The following is a 20,302-nucleotide window of genomic DNA, read 5'->3' as shown; positions in this document are numbered from 1 at the left end:
TCTCAAGCCTGGTCTGGAGGCAAGGGTGTCATCTGGGTTTACGCAGGGTTCCTCCTCTCTGGGTGTCATCTGTCTTTATGCAGGCAGGTCCTACAAGCTGATGGTGACTGTGCTGTGCTCACGTGTAGAGCTGAGCATCAGACATGAATTGCTAGATGCTGCTGAGAGGTACAGGTACAGCTGCTTTGAACAACCTCCAGTGCTCTGTGATGTGTATGCTTTGAGTGAATCAATTTACTGGCTACATGATGGCTGAAATTAGTGACTTACACCCATGCTAACCCCATCACGTATCTCCAGATGAGTGCTGGCTTGCACAACACTGTCAGTGAGCTGGGCCCTGTCACTCACGCTGTCACCCCACACTGCCAGCACCAGGGCAGATGGAGCCGCTCTGTTGGAATCTCCAGGCACAGCGACCACAAGTGTTGCCTGTGCTGTCACTGCTCAGGGGCCATGGGCAGCTGCCTCGGGCAGCTGCCTCATAGGAGTCTGTGATCATAGCAGTGAGGTCTCTGGGTGCAGCAGGACCTTCTGAGGTGGCCCTTCAGCCTGCAGGAGAGAGATGCCCAGAGATATAGGCCAGATGATGCTGACGGAGCCAAAGCTAAATGGTCTGGGAAGAGAGCATCAGGAAAGGAAGCTTTTCTCACCAGGTGGAAAACAAACAAACAAACATATGTTAAGATAAATTTTCCATCTTAATAGGAAAAGTCCTCTTGACACACATTGCAGTAAAAATCCATGATGTTTTGCTCATGATGTATGGACTTGGAAGTCAGAATGTAACGTTTCTATACCCAAAAAAAAATAGAGAGAGAGAGATTTCTGAACATTTTTGTCACTGAGTTAAAACTCTAGCTAGAAAATGGAACAAGGAAAAAATAGTTGTGTGGTAACTTGTGTGTTTATGCACACAAGTTTGTTTTTTTGTTTTGTTTTGGTTTTTTTTCAGAATTGACAGGAAAAAGGACAAAACAGAAAGGAAAATTTTGGACAGCCAGGAGAGAGCATTCTGGGATGTGCACAGGCCTGTGGTAAAGACTTTCTTAAATGATCAGTTTTAATTCATTTAACACTGTGCCGTGAATTGCACAGTGATATTGTCTTTAAGGTCACTGTATGGATTTTCCTCACAATTTAGAACAGGCTTCTACAAGAGTATCTCAGACATTATTGGTTTGTGCATGCTTGGAACTGTTGACTCAGAAATATATTATAAATATCAAGTATTGAAGATCTTTTTTTTGTGTGGGTGAAAGAAAAGCAGTTTGTCACAGACTTCCTAGAAAAAGCTCTCCTCTTAGCTGTGGCATTTCTGCTTTGTGCTGAAGTTAGAAGTAAACGGATTTGATGCTGAGATGCCAACTTTGGGTATGTGCACTCTCTTGTTTAGAAAGCACAATCTATGAGTGCAAACATAAGGAAAGAATTTTGGACAAGATCTAAACTCTATTTTAGGTAGGTGAGGAAGCATGCAGACTGTAAGCAGAAGACACTAATGTGATACCCATCTCCTTTAACTGTCTCTTTTCAGCCAGGCTGTGTGAACACCACAGAAATGGACATTAGAAAGTGTCGTCGTATGAAAAACCCACAGAAGGTGAAAAAGGTCAGCGTGAGTTTCTGGTTTTCTTTCATTTTTTTTAACGTCAGTCATTCTTGACACCTAGAGTATATCAGACTTTCCCAATAGAAATCAAAAGACGGGTTTGGCAAATGTCAGTTCTGTTTTGATTTAATTGGTGAATTTACTATTGCAGTTTTAGCAACAGATGTCTACTGTCTCTACATTCCCATAAAAATAAAATCAGTTGGCAAAAACACTTGGGTCACACTTTTCAGAAGTTATTTGGACACAGGTTTTTCAGAGTGCTTTATGTGCCTTAATAATCTCAAAGGCTTGATCATTTGCAGCTTGAATTCTCTTGACTTCCAGCAAGTTCTTACTCTTATGTGTTTTTATCAGTTTTAGAGGTGAAATTAGACTGCTAAATTCCATTGGTAGTTAAATTTCAGCAGAGATATTCACCTGTCTCTTTTGAACATAAAGTGAAAAGCAAAAATATTAAATGACAGGACAGTTGATATTACTTTCAGTGTAAGTCTCTGTCCTGAAAACAAATGGCTACAAGTCAATCTTTAGGTTCACGTGAACTTGAGCGACTGACACCTGGTTAAGCTCTTTCTTTGATATGTAGTTTTATGACAAGAAATTCAAGTGAGTGGAAGAAAATGAAAGAAAAGGGTTGGATTCTAGTACATTTTTTCTGCGCTTACTTCGCCACAACAATCATTCACAGCATTCCTCTTGCAAATACAAGAGACACAGCCCTCAGAGCTCCTAAAAATGATCAGCTGTATTTTAGTATTTAAGATGAGCTCCTTTTTCAGTAAGTCCTGTGAAGCAGCCCTATAGACTGCAGCAGCACAGAGTGGACACCTCATGTGCAACAGGGGAAGGTCTCAGGTGAGAGTGTTTTGCTGGAAAGCAAGCTGTGCAGGAAGCTCTGAGCACACCGCTGGCGTGCCTACAGACATCCCAAATGCAGGCATCTGCAGCACAGTCAGATCTGTCAGTTTTGCTCCCGGCTGAATGATTGTTTACCTGTGTGGGGAAAAAAAATGTAGGAAATTGTTGGCTTATTACCTTACTGTTTTGCATACTGCACTTCTCATTGCATAACAGAGAAAAAGCTCTCATCTATTCTGTTTGTTTGCTGGTTCCTTGCAGTCAGTGTATGGGGTTACAGAGGAATCTCAGCCCCAAAGCCCTGTTCATGTGCCCTCCCAACCCATACGCAAAACTACAAAAGAGGATTTCCGGAAACAAGTAAGTGGATATCTGTGCAGCAGTTCAGTTGTCCTGAGAGCTGGGTGCATCTGGAACAGTCAGGCAGTTGTTTTCTGCTTAAATAAAAAAAAAAGAACATTTAACATTGTAGAGATATCAGCAGAAACCACCATTGGTTTAACTATGCTTGATCCTCACTTCCTTTATGTCAAGCAGTAAGTATTTAAAGATGTGTATTAACTGAGCAGCGCAGTTATGGGCAACACTAACCTTCTGATTACTTTCTCTGTGGGCTAGTAGGCAGATTAATTCCATCCACCGAGGATGCCTGAAAAGTGGGCACTGACAAAGGCTAGAGAAGCTGGCACAGCCAGAACACAGGCATGGTGCTTTTGGGGAACTGGAAAAAAGTTATTTGTAGAATTGCTCTGAGGAATGGCTCTGAGGAATTGACCTGAGGAAAGGTCTTAATCATGGGTTCTTGCCCCTCCATGGGGAGCTCTGGCTCAAAATTGCTCTCCTGCAAGAAACAGCTCTCGCTGAAGTATGGGCAGGAACTGCTGGGTCAGCTTTTTAGTAAAGAAGGCATTAAACATGTTTCTTAGGCAGCTAGTTTTAGACTGATCTTCTGAACTAAGACTGAACACTACATCTCTTGAGCTTTTTCCATCATAGGCAATATGGACTGCAGAGTATGTGAAGAACTACTTTATAGCACAGTACAAATGTACTTTGAAACCTTTATTTTCTTGGTTAGAGAAATGAAAGTGTGTGTTATAAAATAAGGATCACATTGCACTCTGAGTTGTCTAGGAGCCTCAGCTCCAAATATGTCTTTCCTACTTTTAATTATTTCTTCTGAAGCTCCCCCTGGGACTTTGCTACATGAAATGGAGACTCCTGATGGAAGCAGCTAGTAAGCTGCTTCTATTACCTGGGGGAGGGTCCCATTTCTTTCTGAGTTACTTTCAAGCTGTTTGGAATGAGAAATCAATAGTGTGTTGGGATGTGATCAATGCATGCTGTGGAGCTCCTGGATTGTTAATGCCCTTGTCATCTCTCTCCTCAGATAACTTTTCTGAACCTGCAGATAGACAGGCATTGTTTAAAGATGTCCAAAGTAGCAGAAAGGTGAGTGTCCCCAAGTATGTGATTTTTCATTACTTCTTCATCTCAAATTTAGCATTTCTAGAAATAGCAAGTAGGCAGGGATGCACAAAGGCTCGTTCCATTTCCGAGCAGTGAATTCTTTTCCCTCCTCGTCCAGACATGCTGCTTGTCTGCTGACCACTGACATTTGATATTTGCCCTTCTGCCACTAAGAAAAAGTGAGTGAAAAAGGAGGATGTTGTACTGTAAAAGCAAGAGAAATGTGATCACAATGGAAAGAACCATTGCAGGGCATTCATTTCCTACATCACTAAAGTCTAGTGTTTACTTAAAGAAAAGTCATTCTTCTTTCAGTTGAAAAGCATTCAATTTTTACTTTCTGGATGAACTCTGAGTGCTCCTCTCCTGTTAGACTGACAAATCTCTGTGGAGGGCACTGTGTTTGCATCTTGTTGCATGTGATGTTTGCGTTCATGCTGGGATTCATTTGTGCTGGGGTTGTATGGCCAGTTTCTGCCCTCAGTTATGCATGTGAAACCCTATGGAAAGTACTAGGTTTGTATCTGGACTACTCAAGGCAATGTTATAAAGAGGTGGATTTCTCATAGAGGCAAATCAAGGCACAGTTTCACTGCAGAAAATTTAGTCCATGTAGGAAAGTATGAACAAGTAAAGAACAAGCTCAAATTTAGCTTCCTGAGAGTGACAGCTCCTTTACTCAGATACTTGTAAGCTACGCACGTTTTCAGTGGAATTGCTGTGACAAATGTACGGATCAGCATGCTTTTCTGTGACATCACTTTCAGAGCAAAGCTGTCTTGAACATGATGGGCATGACAAGGGATGGCTCTTTCTGGAGAAATAACAGGAATTTTTACTTAAACAAATTAAAAAGAGATTTCCCTATGAAATTTTGTGCTTTGCAGTACTTGCTCCTGTAATTAGCGTGTGTACACTAAACTAGGCAAATTAAATGGCAGGAGCTCAACAGAAAGTTCCTACTGGCTCATAATGTTTATCAATTTAAATTAAAGTTTATCCAGTTAAAAAGAAAATATTCAGAGTCTTTCTGAAATCCTTCACACACTATTTTACACCTTTGAAATTAGCACATTCACATTTATGTTTTGGGCTTTCTGGTTCTGTTCTGATAATTTTGTGTTTTACCAAAAATTCTCATTATATACTGAATTTACTTACGGTGACCTTAATATACTGTGACAGTAATAATTTCCAGGCTGGTAATTTACAGACAAGCAGATGTGTTTTGCTTGAGTTTTTTCTGGGTTGGTATTTATTCAATAAGATGGTCTCAATAAAACTCACTGACTGTGAACATCAGGTCCTGTCCACACAGCACACCTGTTGTTCAAGTTATACTGCCATGATAAATATGTCATTGTCAATGCCAGAAGAAAAATCTATTAGTTTTCAGTAGAACTGGACAAAAAACAATTTTCTTGGTCTGGAGGGACTGTGGATGACAGTGCTGCTGGAGAGCCCCAGGCTGTGGTGGGGCTTGGCACAAGGGGTGGCAAGGAAGGCCCTGGAGGGGCTCAGCAGTGATAGGGGTGGGTGAGAGAGAATGAGTTTGTGTGGCCTAAGTTGACCTGTTGCCTGAAATGAAGCCTATGTTGCCTGAAGACTGTGTGTGAAACACTGGATGTGTGATCCAAGAGCAGATGTGCTGAGTAAGGAGGTGCTGTTAGTAGTAGCAAGGCACTTCTCAGGTTGGGCTCTGCTTTTAAGACTGAGGCATCCCTCAGCTGCTCCAGGAACACAGGGAACAGTTTTTCTACTTCCAAATCCTTTTTCCTCTCTTGGGACATGAACACTGTTGGTTTTAGGATGTGGCAAGGACATTTGACAGCTCTCTAGTAAAACTGTGAATAAATTATACCTACTGTACTGAAGTGCTGATGCAATCCCAGTACATGTGACATTACGGAAATGGCTGAGGAAAGCCCAAACACCTTCCTATCAAAAGTAATCTTGGTTCCCTAAATGAGAATGTGTCACAAACCTGTGTTATCCTCTCAACCACCTGAAGTTGCTGTGAAGACTCAGCAGGGCCACCTGATAGTGAGGTAGACAGATTCTCAGTGCAAGCTCTGCCCCCTTCCATGAACTCTTAGCCATCACCTCTTCTGCCAGAATGACACAGCATCACCTGAAAAGTCAAAAGCCCAGGTTTACCTTTTGGCAGAAACACTTTCCCTTAGGATTCCCACTGCCTGTAGCCTTGTTTAGACAATGAGGCCATAATTCAGCTCCTGTCATTATACTGAATCAGCAACATGCGTTTAGCAAATCGACCCTTATTTCATCTACTTTTTCCCCTCTGATGCCACCTTATTATTTTGTTACAAGCAATTCAAGTTTCACAGCATATACCTCCTGATTTATCCTCTGTGTTGGTTTTTGTTGGCTTTTTATGTTTTATTTTTTTAACCACCCCTCTCTCTCATTGATGTCTCTGGGATTGCTGCTCTCTGAAATTGGACGCTGCTCCCTCCTCCAACCCTTGACCCACAGCAGTCGTGAAATGTAATTAATGAAATGAGATGAGACAGCCCTGAGTGCCCTGAGGGGCAGTGGGAACCTGCTGTGGTTACAAAAGTGTATGATTTTAATGCCTCATGATAAGAGCTAGGACAAACAAAAAGAAGTAATTATTGTAGGGCAGGTCAGGGAAAGTTTCTGCCTTTTGTGACCCATGGTTTCACGGGGTATTTTCCTTCTCCTGTCTTTTGAAGGTGTGGAAGACCCAAAGGTAACACTTAGCATGGACAATCACAGTGAAAATAGATTAGTTTTCAGTATGGTGAGACTCAATTAACTTATTTAATTAGTTGGCAGACTGAGGCAGAAAAAGGAAAAAGTGCCCTGGAGTATTTCGAGTATAGACTGGGACAAATTTCTTTTGATATTTTCACTGCCTACCTTTCATAAAATTGCCACCTAGTCCCAACCCCAATGGAATGCCCAATGGAATGCAAGCAGACATGGGCCTTTTCACAGGCAGCTCTTAGGATTTGAGGCTGTGTGCTTTTTCTAGGCTTGAAGCAGACCAGCATAAAAGCCAAGTGCTTATTCAATACCTGTATAGTTTACTTAATTTTACATTAATGATTATAAACTAACTACACTGAGTACATTGCATTGTCACTGTGCTAACTGATACACTGGCAAAACAAAATTTCCTATATGCTGAAGATCTGATGCTTAGGACTGTGATCCTACAATGACTTAATTGTGTTCTTAGCTACAGTGCATGACAGTATTTTGATGGGTTACTTGCAATGCTTAAAGCAGTGAGTACAAAAGGCCTTGCAAAAAAAAAAAAAAAAAAAAAAGGGAAGGGGGGAATAGCAGCATGCAACAAATGTGGAGGACATGTGCTTCAGAGTCACGTTGCTGTCTGTGGGAAGTCCTATCATATCAGTTCACTTGCTGCCACATCAGGCTGTCTGTAGGCATCTCCGCAGAACCAACCTTGAGGAAACCTTGAGTGAACTGGTGAGTGTTGCAGAGAAATCCTTGCATGCACCCTTCCAGGAAAAAGGGGCTGTTGTGTGCGAGTACTAAGAACCACTCTGATCCAAACATGGAAAAAAAGCCCTCCAACAAGGGGGGAAGGGAGGAGCAGAGAGAAAACCTATATCTCTGATACATGACTGAGTATTCAGGCATTGTCTTTATCTTCTTCTTTTTTACTTTTTTTCATATGTCAGTTTAATAGCGTACACAGAGCAGTATGTGGAGTATGACCCTTTTATCACTCCTGCTGAGCCTTCTAACCCCTGGATAAGTGATGATGCAGCTTTGTGGGACATTGAAATGAGGTAAGATTTGGCAGTTTTAGGTAATGTTAGAGTTGTCTTGCAGTCTTATTGGTTTGCTTTTCCTATGGCTGTTGGGATAGGAAGTTTCATCTCTGAATCTTCACATGATACACTCACATAACTGAAGTTAAACAGAATGGTATAGTTTATTATTTCTGTGGTTTATACAGCCCTTTCACTTCCATGTGCTCAGTTTGCATTACTGTGTAAGTTAGGGTGATTTCATGCCCCTACAGGGCATGCCTGGGCTTGGTTCTTAGAGCCCACTAGTACAAGATACCTCTACAAGATCCTTGTTCCAGCACACCTCCTTTGACCCTTGAGAGCCTGCTCTTAGATCCTCCCCAAATTGCGGAACCCCGTGCAAGATGCCACTGCTGTACAGGACACGTTGAGTAATAGCAAGATGCTGTCACTCACCATGCCACCTTCACTCAGAGCATCCTTTGGCAGATGGCTGCAAATGCTGTGCAGCTTTTCTGAAGCAGAGGTGCTGTTGTTGTTCAGTGCCAAACAGAACTGGGAGTTCATTTTAGCAAATCTTTGAGAAAAAGAATGGCAAATCTAATACTATCTGTTCTTAAATCATCGTGTAAATTTTGAGATGCTGCCAGCTTAGGAGAGCCAGTTCACCATGAATCAGTATTCCAGGAAAAGGGCAAGTTATTTCTCTGTGTAAAAACACATGTGATGTGGGATGTGAAAGGTGTTGTCCCCTGCTTCTCTGAAAGTCACAGAAGCTGGTAATTAGTTCCCTGGTCTCTGCCTCTTTTCATATAAAATCAATATTTTGGATTTCTTTTTCAGTCAGTTTCTCTCAATTTCTCCATCCTCCCTAGCAGGGTTACAGATGCAACCCCTGCAAAATACTACTCTGGAGGAGCTCCACCCACACTGTAATCCAGACATCATTACTTCTGGGTCTGTTGAGGTGGCTGGATACCCTTGAAAATATTTCTGTGTCCCCAAGGAATATAATCAACCTAATATCTTGGACTTACTAAGAACTAGAGTAAAAGCTTTGTTTCTGTTATGATTTCAGAGTTACGAAAGTGATTCTCCTGCTGTATTGTTGTGAGATGAGAGAACAAACATCTTTGTATTTTCATTTTATTCACTATAGCAAGATACCTCCTTGTGTCTGCATCTAGTTGCAACTTGCATGAATAATTAAATGATTCCCAAAAGCTCTGGCAGCCCTTGCGCTGCCTGCAAGGCTGTTTCTTGTGTCAGGAAAGCAGAGCCCCTGTTCAGAGAAACTATGCCCCTTTCCTTTCTAATGGCAAAGCCAGCTTCTGAGCAGGGTCAGCGCTGTGCAACTCATCCTTTGCGGCACTGGGGAAATGTCTCAGAAAGGCTTCTGTCTTCGACAGCACTTTGGCCTTTTCAGTCCGTGCAGCAGCAAGCAGAGCAGCTTCTAATTTCCAGAATCATCAGGAAATTCCCTGAACTCGGCTGGTGCATAGCTCTGCACCAGCGCAGCTCTCATGTCCCCATGTCCAGTGTGGCTCTCTCAGCAGAGGAGGAGCCAGCCCCAGTGCTCTGTGCCTCGAGTGAGGACATGCCCATCAGTGTTGCTTAGTCTCCATAGCAAGAGGAAATCAAAGTGGGCATTTTATTTACCCCTGTGGCTTATTTGTCTTCAGCACAGATCGCCACTGTCCCCTAAGGCTCCAGGATTAGGAATCACTGTGGACATGACAAGACATATAGTTTAATAGATACGTACTGTTTACAATGGCTCTACTGTCACAAATGTGAGCAGCTGAGCTGTGTTTTAATGGTTGTCTCATAGTATGATGCCATCACACCAGAAGCTTTCAAACACATTGTGAGCCCAAATTACTCTCTGATGTAGGCTGTCTTGTGGGATCCTCATAATTCCTAGGCAGTACCTCTCCCCATAGGCATCTCTGCAACATGTCTGGCAATTCAAACAACAGCTTATGTAAGCAGGATTGTATTAAGAAATAATATAGCAGAAAGCTTGTGAGAGAATTTGGGTGCCTCCACATCTCAGTGTCCCAGCTGAGAGTATGACTGTCATGGAGGGGAAGAGGGTTGCTTTTACGTCTTGCAAGACTTAAGTACCCAAAAGTCAGAGGCAGTGAAAAATACAAGACCACAAAGCAGTAATCATTTCTTAAAAATCTTGTACTCTTTGCTTCTCAGTCTGAAGGCAGTTCCAGGTTAGCAGCCAGTACTGTGTGGAATATGGGGTGATGCTCTGGAGCTTGCCGATAGCCTAGAGAACATTGCTGGCACATTTCTTTCTGCCTTGACATAAAACGAATAGTTCTTTATGCGAAGTGTACAAGAAGTCTCCCTTATTCACTTTCTCTCTCATTTTGCCATATAAGCAGCACCCAAATCGTATTAGCAGCACAATCGTATTAACTATGACCCTGGTCTTTATAGCTCCTTCTTGTGTGTTGTTTGCTATCTTGTATATCTGGAAATTCTTAAGGAAACAGCTACCGTCTCCTTGTCTGATAATTTTTTTCCCTTTGCTGCTTAACAGGAACAGCAGCAGCTGCTGGGACAGCAGGCAGAAATGCACATTCCATCTGTTTTTCCCCTCTCTCTCCAAACAGCAAAGAACCTAGTCAGCAGCGTGTGAAAAGATGGGGCTTCTCCATGGATGAGGTGCTGAAGGACCCAGTAGGACGTGACCAATTCCTTCGTTTCCTGGAATCAGAATTCAGCTCAGAAAACCTCAGGTGAAACCATTTTTCACTTGAACTAAATAAACGGGGCTAACCATACTCTCTTGCATAGGTGAAATGCAGTTCTTGGTCTGTGCTGAACTTCTGAAAACACCAATTTGAGTAATGCTGAGAATGGCAAGGTCTGGCCTGTAGCACTGCTACAAATACCTGCGTTAGAATGAGATAAGTAATCCCAGGAGCAGTGTTTAGCAGAGTCAGTGTTGTCAAGTATAACATTCATAGGTTTGCAAAGTTGAAATTTTGTGATGAGACATGGCTTGTAAGTCCCTTAATGATACACAGAATTTGTGCATGTGTTTGTGGCAGGGGTCATGTGGAGAAAATATGGGGTGATGTTCATGTGGCCAAAAGCTGTTGCTTTCACTCAGCAAAACAGGTTTGCATTTGGTACTTCAAATTCTGGTGTCTCTTAACTATTTGAGAGCTTGACTCTCACTATATTAGAGTTCTCTTCTGTGGGTGTTCTAGGTGCATTCTGGCTTCCTTCACTGTGAAGAAGGTGAAACTTGTAGTATGAAACATGATGTAGATATTGATGTAGATACTGTGGCACAATTCTGCTGCTTCAACTACAGCAGGAAAAGGCAGCAGGAGTAAGTTGCCAATTTTGGTGGGCCAGCACTCGGTGTTGGCATCAGGGCAAGCTAATGCCAAAGTCAAAGTCTGAATTGGTGGTACGGTGTCAGTGTGCACTCCTGTGCTCTCTTTGTTGCTATTAGCACAGGAGATGTCCTCTTCCAATAGGCCACAAAGGTATCTGGCAGATGCAGACAAAGTGCTCCCAGTTTTACTGTCCGACTCATACCTGCTCAAATGATGAAGAAATCTGCCACCAGCTGAACGTGCAGTTGGTCTGGTTTTGTGCCTTTGCTGGCTATGACAAGCTTTGGTGATGCTCTCAGTTTATACCAGTTCAGAACTTAATTGCACAGTCTTGAAATTTATGTTTTGTTAAACTTCCTTCACTTCAATGCATTAATAAAGCATATGAACAATTGTCGCTTTATTGCTGTCTGCTAGCTTGTGAAATCTGAAAGTGAAATTTCCCAGAAAGTGACTTTAAATGACATTGGAACTGACTGTCATATTTATCGTATTTGCTTGCCCAGGGAGAAATACAAAAAGCATGGCAGTAGCAAAACAGTGAAAAATCAATGTGCTTTTATGTTAGTGATTTTTAAGAACTTGAAAGTTATTTTTAAGATAAATGGGGAAGTGTTGGTAAATTACATAAAAGAACTTGACACTGTATTGCTGAACAGGTATATTGCTGAACAGGTACTGAACTTGTATGTGCTTAATGACTGAACTTACGTATGTTGGTGCTCATTTGCAATTAAATTGTAGTGATGAAGTGCAAAATTAATATACTATATTGAAATGCTCCTCAAATGGGTTTCCTGAAATATATTTGGGGTTGCACTAATGAAATCTAGCAGGTTTTACCACTAGTGGGTGTCCCCCAGGTGCATCCTATTCAAACAGATCGTGAAATTTTCATTATTACAAAGCAAGCATTTACCTTTCTCAGTCAATCAGAGGTGCTCCTCCTGCGGATATGCATTCTTGTTGGTTATGAGAAAGCCTGTAGCCATGGGAAGTTGCAAATTAGTGGCTGTGATAGAGAGGTTAAATCCCACATCCTTTCTGGAGGACTCTGGTATCATCATTAGTTAATATTATATCATTACTTTCATTCTTATGGTGTCGTTATCATGCTACTGCCTAATGTGGCATCATTGTGACCTAATACTGGATCAGTTTGGTAGACCTGCTTGGGGCTGTAAATAATAACCAACAGGACATGAAGGTAGAAGTACTCATAAAGAAAGCTGGGACAGGATGGATTGTTAAATGCTAAGAAGCAAAAGGTGGCTCCCTGAGGTTCAGGTGTGGCAGAGAAAGCTCCTGAATCCTCATTAAGTGTATATGGTAGAAAGGAAATCAACTGCTGGATGCTTAAACATGCAAGCAGGATTTAAGTTAATGCTCACCATCAAGGCTGGAACCTGTCTCACCTAGGCTTGATAGCTTGATAGCACATGCTTTCTTCTGTCATCCAGTACCAAGGCTCCTTTTAGTGTAAGAGGAGCTGAAGAGGAGTCAGTGGATCACCAGAGAAGGATTCATTTTAGCTTTAAGTGAAAACAAATCTAAAAGCAACTAAATTACACCATAAAGCTTTCTCGTTTTCCAATATCTATATGCCTGAGACGAATCCAAGTGACAGTGTCTGCATGGTAGGCAGCTATGGATAAGTGAGATGCTTCCAACCCAAACTCTGGGAAGCTGTGAGGAACTTTCTGAGGGTACACCATGTAACCCCTTGGTAGAGCAATTACTTTTGCAGGTGTCTGTTAAAGCCCCTCCTCCTAGTAATGGTCTGGAGACACGGGAATTGTCACAGCAGGGACATGTTCTACCTTGGGAGCATCAAGTGAATCTTTGTTGGCAGTAGTCTGGCAGGCCACCATGCTATCCTAAGGACAGATCTGTGAAAGTGACTGCTGGAAAATCTAGAAATTCCTGGTGGTAGAAAGGAACTTCCATTATGTGTGCTCTGACTGTAATCCAGCAGTATAATAAAGGGACTAAATTCTGCCCCTGACCAAAATCCCAGGCTGGATGACAGTGAGGCATTTCTATGTCTTCCTAAAAAAAATAAATAAATAAAAAAATAAAAAATCAGTGCTGCTGAGGGTCTCGAGAGAGGCACTGCCTGAGACAGAAGCAGATCAGCCTCCATCACCTCCCAGGTCTCCTTCCAACTGTGTTTCTGTGTTCGAATATACTTGCAGGATCATGTCCACCAGTCTCCTGGGCTTGGCTGAGCCCTGTAACTTATTTATTTACTGTCTGTCCATTATTTATGTGAGAGCAGGAAAGCCAGGTAGGTGGGTATTTTTCTCTTTTTTTTATTTTAACTCTTTCTTGTTCTCTTCTGTCTCTTTTGCTGTCTTTCATCTACAACTTGTTTTGCCTCCGTTGATTTTAGAAATACCCAAAATATAGCAATGACAAAACTTCAATTAAAAAAAAAAAAAAAAAAGAGCCCACAGAGAGAGTTGTATATATTTTTCATGTCCTGCAAATCTCGTGAGACACCTCAAGATAGCTGAGATGTTCATCTAACCAGTAGATTGATTTTTTTTCCCCAACTTCAGAGGGCATCAGCTGGAAGGAGAAAGCTAGGTGGGAATGTGGGACATGCTAATTTTACCCAATGGGAAAGAAGACTGCACACCTGTTTATGGGTCTAAGTAGGGAACACTTGACACTTTATAGGAATGTGCTGTGGAGCTTGCAGTATAGCAGCATGGGAGTTTTGTGTGCTATTGTGAACACATGTTGCAAATGGATCTGGAAAATAATTTTGTCTGCAGAAAGTGTTTCTATCTTACGTGACGCCTAATGGCCAAAACATGTTGCCAGATTTTTTTTTTCCTTTAAATTTCATCAGGAAATGAAATTTTGGGACGTTACAGAAAGCAGACCTATTAAGCAAAAAATACTTAAGCCAGTACTTCTACAAAGCAAAATCATTCACACTAAGTTGTTAACTGTTCTGGAGGCTGTCCCCGAGCCCTAGCTGCAGCCATTCCCAGCAGCCCCAGGTGCCACAGGTGATGTGGGTGCCCTGGCGCTGGTGCCCCAGGCGCAAGGATCGATCCCTGCTGGCCACCAGGCGGCACGGGCGCTCCACAGCCGAGGGAAAGCAGCATGGCATGAAAAGATTTTCTTCTGCCTTTGCCTGCGAATCACACATACTCATCCTGGAGACCTGAGCCTGGTGGCTGCATCTCTCCGCTCCAGCTGTCACTTGTGAGCAGAGCTGCTTCTTGAGCTCTGTGTAGCTTTATTCGCTTCTTTGGCAGGCAGCCGGATGCACACTGGGTGCTGCTTAACCGCAGAGAGTCACATCCTGTCCAAGAGAAGAAAGAGATGGCAGTGTGAGGACCTCTCTGCTCAGAAGTGGGGTGCCCAGCCTTGTGGGGGAGGAGGAGGGAGGACAGAGCAGGGGAGGCAGCAGGGCAGTGGGCGTGTTGTTCCCATTCCTGCCTGCACTGGCTAGGAATGCTGCAGCAGTGAAGGAGCAGAGCTGTGCTTGCCCCTAGCGCGTGGCCTCGCTGAGCCACCAGTCCCAGCATGTCTCTTTGAGGGCGGCTTTCTGCTGGCCTCAGCCACCCCATGCTTACCGCAGCCATAAAGCTATGCAGGAGTGTGAACACCCCCCACCCCCATCTGTGATGATGTGTGCTTATTTTGTACCTTCACTTAGCCTCCCAGCTGTGCTGTTAAATTGATGGTTTTATCTTGTTGAAAGGAAATGAGAGCAAGGCTGTCTGGTGAAAGATGCAAGGTGGGCTATGAGGCAAGAAGAGAGGAACATGGTCATGTTTCAAACCAAGAGTCACTCCAGAACTTTGCAGCCAACCAGGGGTGTCACATCCTGCCCTGGGATGATGTTACAGCACCATCTTCATGCTGACAGTCTCTCCTCTAATCGTTTATATTTTGTGTCTGATTCAATTTTGAAATTCATTTTTGTGTTGCACCATATCTCAGGAGCAGCCCCAGGGCTTCCCAGCAGCGTTTTTGCTGAGGGCATCTGCAAGCACCCCATAGGGGCAGAGCAGGCATCTGGAGCTCCAGGAGCTCCCTGTGCCATGAGGAGTCTGCATGGGATAAAGCACCATTACAGGATATCTCCCACGAGTGACAGCAAGTTAATTACATGCTGGATGAGGCTAGAATGCTTTATGTCTCTGACACTAGTTTAGGACACCGTATTATCAGCCTTCTCCAGATCTAACATTCTGTTTTGTAAAGGGCAGAGAACCTGCAATCAGGGCTGCCTCCCCCCCCAGTGTAAGCAGTTCTGTGCTGCTCCTGCTCTCCTTGGGGCACTGCTGGGGACAACATGGGTGGACATTTCCCTCCTGCCCCACACAAGGTGACTGCCATGGGTCAGCTCCCGGGGGAAGGAGGAGGGAATGCAGGATCTCCTACTGGCTGTTCATAGGCCTGGGACCAGCTTGTGCTCCAGCATTTGCAGGACTGACTCAGGGAGTGTGTTTGCTCAAGAGCTATAAAATTCAAGGTAGCGTTTGTGTGTCTGCACCCTTCCTGAGCAGAAGGCTCTGCTGCTGCCTTATAAGTGTTCTAGAAATGCCATATGAAGCCCAACTTATGCACTGAATTAAGGATGGGCTCTCATAGCAGATAATTTGCCTGGGAGTCATGGCTGTAGGGCTGGGTACCTCTCTTTGATGTTCTGTGACTTTCAGATATGAGCTCAAATGAACTACTTTGAAAGTTCCACCAAGGCAAAAACCCCCTTTGCCTTGAAGAGGCCATTCTGCCTTGGGCATGAATTTGCAGTTGCTTGCAGTAGGAAGAGCTTGTTCTTGTTAGCGTCAGGTTGGTTTGGTTGGGTGGTTTTCAGACTGAGCCAAATGATTATTAGAATGGATGGTGCTCCTGTGCTGGCAAACTGTCACTTCACACTGTGCCTGCTCCCAGCCCAGCTCCCAGGTTCTCAGGACAGAACATTTCCTGTCTAGGCAAGTATTCATCTTAAAATGTCCCAGCTACTCTGGGTTGATTAGCATCTTTCTTCTTCATGCCTTTTCTGCACTTGCAAGTTACCATCACGTTTACAATTAAAAATTTTCAATTATTTTTTCCCAAACAGGCCCATTTCCCCTTCTGCAAGTATGGGACAAGGCTAAATGGATTGGCAGCCTCCTTTGATGATGATCCCTTCTTGTTTCTGTGGCAGCACCAGGAAACCCTGCTGATAGCTAGCCCAGGGGCCAAAGCAGCGCAGGAGTCACAGAGACTGCTGGCTTCTCCATCCTCCCTTGCTGCCCGCAGGGTTTTGCTTTAGAATAGACTGCCTCATCTTCCTTCCAACATGAGGGAGCTTTTGCTTTAGTGCTAATAGGCAAGGCACCAATTAATAATTTGAGATGGGAAATGAGTCTTTCAGATAAAGTTCAATTCATTTATTTGGTAGTCTTCCATAATTAAAAGCGAGGGACACATGATTTTCAGTATTGTGCAAGCTCTTTCAGCTGCCCTGACCAAGCACTGACCTTGGCTCTCCCTGCAGAGCACAATGGCATGGGCATAACTGGGTTCTGTATTCATCCCTTCTCATGGCATCCATCTGAATAATGGTCAGTTTACAAGTCTCAAAAATAAAAAGAAAAAAAGAAAAGACTTTTCTAAATGCCGGTGCCACAACTTCACCATGGAAATGATATGAATATTAAGTTTGTTGTTCTGCATTTTGCATCTTCTACAGACAACAGATCCTGCAGGCAGAAATTACCAGCAGATTGCAGCGGGTGGTGGAAGGCAGTTCGTGTTCCTCTTCCAGCTGCATGGGCTCTTGAGGTTTCCTGCTTGCTCGCCTAATGTCACACGTCTGCTGAGATGGTTTGAATAAGGATGTTTCGCTTTTTAAAGTCACTTTTCTGATCTTAACCACATTGTAATGGTTTAGTGTAAAGTATATCACACCTTCCCCCAAAGTCATGCTAAATGGAGAGCCTTCTGCAAATTCAGCTGCCATTTGGGACTCTTCCCAGGCTTATCAACAAAATCTTATCTAAAGATAAAATCTTATCTCCTCTTATCTTAATAAGTCTCTCCCATTTTTATTTTTGCCCACAGATTTTGGTTGGCTGTCCAAGATCTCAAAAAACAACCTCTACAGGACGTGACCACCAGAGTGGAGGAAATCTGGCAAGAGTTTCTAGCTCCTGGGGCCCAGAGTGCTATCAACCTGGATTCCCACAGCTATGAGAAAACAAGCCAAAACGTCAAAGACCCAGGGAGATACACATATGAAGATGCACAGGTTTGTTTTTGATTTTATGGAACTACTGCTAATAAAACTTTCAGTTTTACCATGATATTCTACTATCACATTGTCACTGCTCACTTGTAAGAAAAAGGAGAGAGGCACGGTTGGAAGTGACTTTGAGGGTATCTATTCAAGCTGGGCAAATGATATTTTCTTTGAATCTATCAGCTGTTACAGGCTAATGCTCCTCTGGGAACAAATGTTCTGAAATTTACAAGTCTGCAAGGCACAGCGAGCTGTAGCCAAGTCTCAGAGAAAGCAAAGATGAAAGAGTGCCATAAAGTTCAGTTGGGCTCTCTGTACCCCCTGTCAACAGTCTGTCACATTTTCAGAATGGCTGATATCCTGTAAAAATTCTTATTAATACACTTGCTCTATCATTTATTCATTTATAGCTGATTACGTCTTCCCAACCAAACCCCAAACACAGCATCTCCTCAAACACAACTAGAAACTTGTCTCGCAGACACTGCCTTAGGATAACGTTAGGACAGTAAGCAATGCAGTGAGCATAATCCTTCCCTCCTAGGGGCCCTGTATTTATCAGGGAAATTTTACTGATAAACTATATACAGAAAATGCCTCTAGGAAAATAGATAATCTGTGAAAAACCATTGCGAGCTAGGATAAAACAGCATAACCTTCTGAAAAAGTGAAAATGTCATTTTATAAAGGCTAAAAAAGGAGAAAGGAAGAATGAATCTTTCTGCAAATATTAACAGGGACACAATTAAAATATATTCTCCTTAAAATCATTTTTATCAAGAGTGTGTAGTAAAATCAACAACAAATGAAAAGAACCCTTGTTCTTGTATTTTCTTTAAATTGGTGTTCAAGGGCAGTTCTTCAAAATACTCTGCTAACAAAATATTTTCATCTCAGGGGAGATGTTGAGGACCACTTATACAAGGTTAGGCAATGAATTTTTCAAACCAGCATCAAATACTGTATTTTCCTGAATGCAGTCCTGCTCCTTAGGGCCCACGTAGAAGGAATGTACGCAAAGTCTTAAGGCAATCCCCTGTGAATATCAGACAACATAAATGTTCTTTTTAAATCTGAGAAACAGTGCAGTATAAAGACATTCTAGCTAAAATGTATTTTATTTTGCTTTGCAGTTGTAGTGAACTAGAACTTGTGCAAATTTACATTGCCTGAAAAAAAATAAAAAGATGATGGTAAAATGCTGGCTAAAGAAGATAGGTGAAAAATGGAGGAATTAATTCAATTGATAAGTAGAAGAGCAGAGAATAAGATGGATGTTTAGGCAATGAGAATTTAATCAGAAGAAGACACTGAGGATTTAGGTTTGAACCGATCAGTTTACAATGTAATTGCCGTTCAAAGGGTAGTTGATGAAATCAGGCCAGAGCTCTTGCAGTTAGACTGCAATTTTAGCTCCTTGGGTTAATTTTATTTCAGAGAATTTTTATGTTACTGCTGTCCTCAACTCATCTCTTTTGGTTCACTGAAACAGAAATACAAGGCAGAGGTAGGCTTTCAGGCCCAGCTATGGTCATCTTAGAGAAAGAGTCTGCCACAATAGTGATGGGGAACCCTGGTCATCTTCTTGTGCATCATGGTGGGCTCTGGTAGCTCTGCAAAGGCCAAGCCAGCTGTTTCTGACTGCCTGAACAGATAGCTAAGAAGCAGGGATAAACCAGACATTGCCAGTATGCCTAATGCCCCTTTGGAAGCTGGCACAACATTGGCTGATACTGCCTCACCTGGAGAGGGACCACTCCTGTTCACACCTCCACTTCATGGCAGCCCACATAGGTGCCCCTGAGTCTCTCAGGTACCCTCCTGGTATCTCCGGCCATCAGCATTGCTGTTGCATCGCCTACTACACATTGCCACCTTGGGGACTGTGTTGTCTCACAGACCTGCAGCAGGCAATAGCCCAGCTGCCTTATCTTGGCATGCTGGCACCAGGAGGTTGAGCTCACACACATCCCACATTCCTAGAGATTCAACCAGACGCAAGTAGTCAAAACAGTCCACTGTGGGAGAGGAAATGTAAGTGTTGTCCTGTCCTGTGTAGGCTTAGCATGGAGGAAAATAACTTAAATGTCCTTGTGAATAAGGGACAAGAAAATAATTACATTACTGAACAGGACATTCTTTGAATGCCTGCAATGCAGGGACACTAAGACTATGAGGAAAGAAAAGGGTTGGCTGGACTGAGAAAAGGAAATCGCAGCTTCTGAGGTGGAAAATATGACAAAGTGATGTTGCACTTTAGCCCATGGGCAGACCTGGGAGACCCCCAGAATGTCGATTGTGTATAAAAAGCATTGAAAAGTAAAGCATTGGGAGGAAGAAGGTGCAGCAGAGCCCAGCGCACATCAAGCTAGTGACTGCCTGATAGCTGTGAGTTGATAACAAAGCATCATCTTTTATCAGGTGTTTAACAGTCTACAGAGATGTGGTGCTTTGTGTAACCTTGGCTTCCAGCCCCAGAGAGCTCTCCCAGATGCTGTACAACCATCAAGGCCAACACAGAAGGCAGTAGAGATAAATCTGGTCAGACAACTAGAAGAAAACAGGGAGAAAGAGGGCTCCTGACAAACATGCCTCTCATTTGAAATCTCTGCATCCCAAGGCCATTCAATGTATGAAGACAAATGGTCTCTGCATTCAAAAAAACGATACTGAAAATCTTAGCTCTAAGTATCCTCAAAGAGCTCATAATCTAACCTGACTTTGGGTGTGTTTATTACTGATGATAGAACTCACTCGTGCAGCACCTTCTGTTGATTTGGTGCTGGACTCCTCCAGAGGAGAGCCTACCAACAGAGCTGATTATTTTCTGCTCTTAAACAACTGTCCACTGAGTAAAACATTACAATTATTGAACCATTTTCACTTGGGAGTGAAGCAGCTTTTAATACATGGGGCACCATAAGGAAAGGTCAGTTCATTTAAACAGTGAACTACTTAGTGGGAT

General features: G+C 42.9%; 1 protein-coding gene across 3 annotated transcripts in view; it reads left to right on the top strand.

Annotated features, from left to right (window-relative positions):
- Positions 1-20,302, top strand: part of RGS6 (regulator of G protein signaling 6) — a 231,420-nt gene that overhangs the window by 181,552 nt on the left and 29,566 nt on the right. For all 3 annotated transcript variants that reach the window (XM_042814417.1, XM_042814418.1, XM_042814416.1), the window contains exons 9-15: positions 956-1,037; positions 1,538-1,612; positions 2,735-2,833; positions 3,864-3,925; positions 7,639-7,749; positions 10,344-10,469; positions 17,160-17,346. In XM_042814417.1, the coding sequence (XP_042670351.1) occupies positions 956-1,037; positions 1,538-1,612; positions 2,735-2,833; positions 3,864-3,925; positions 7,639-7,749; positions 10,344-10,469; positions 17,160-17,346 (742 nt within the window). The remainder of the gene's footprint in view (positions 1-955; positions 1,038-1,537; positions 1,613-2,734; positions 2,834-3,863; positions 3,926-7,638; positions 7,750-10,343; positions 10,470-17,159; positions 17,347-20,302) is intronic.

Source organism: Centrocercus urophasianus, unplaced genomic scaffold (assembly GCF_019232065.1).
Source record: "Centrocercus urophasianus isolate 14NV4802_14NV808 unplaced genomic scaffold, USGS_Curo_1.0 seq_14, whole genome shotgun sequence".
Taxonomy (NCBI): domain Eukaryota; kingdom Metazoa; phylum Chordata; class Aves; order Galliformes; family Phasianidae; genus Centrocercus; species Centrocercus urophasianus.
Note: the sequence above shows the minus strand (reverse complement) of the source record. Positions and strands in the feature narration are given on the sequence as shown.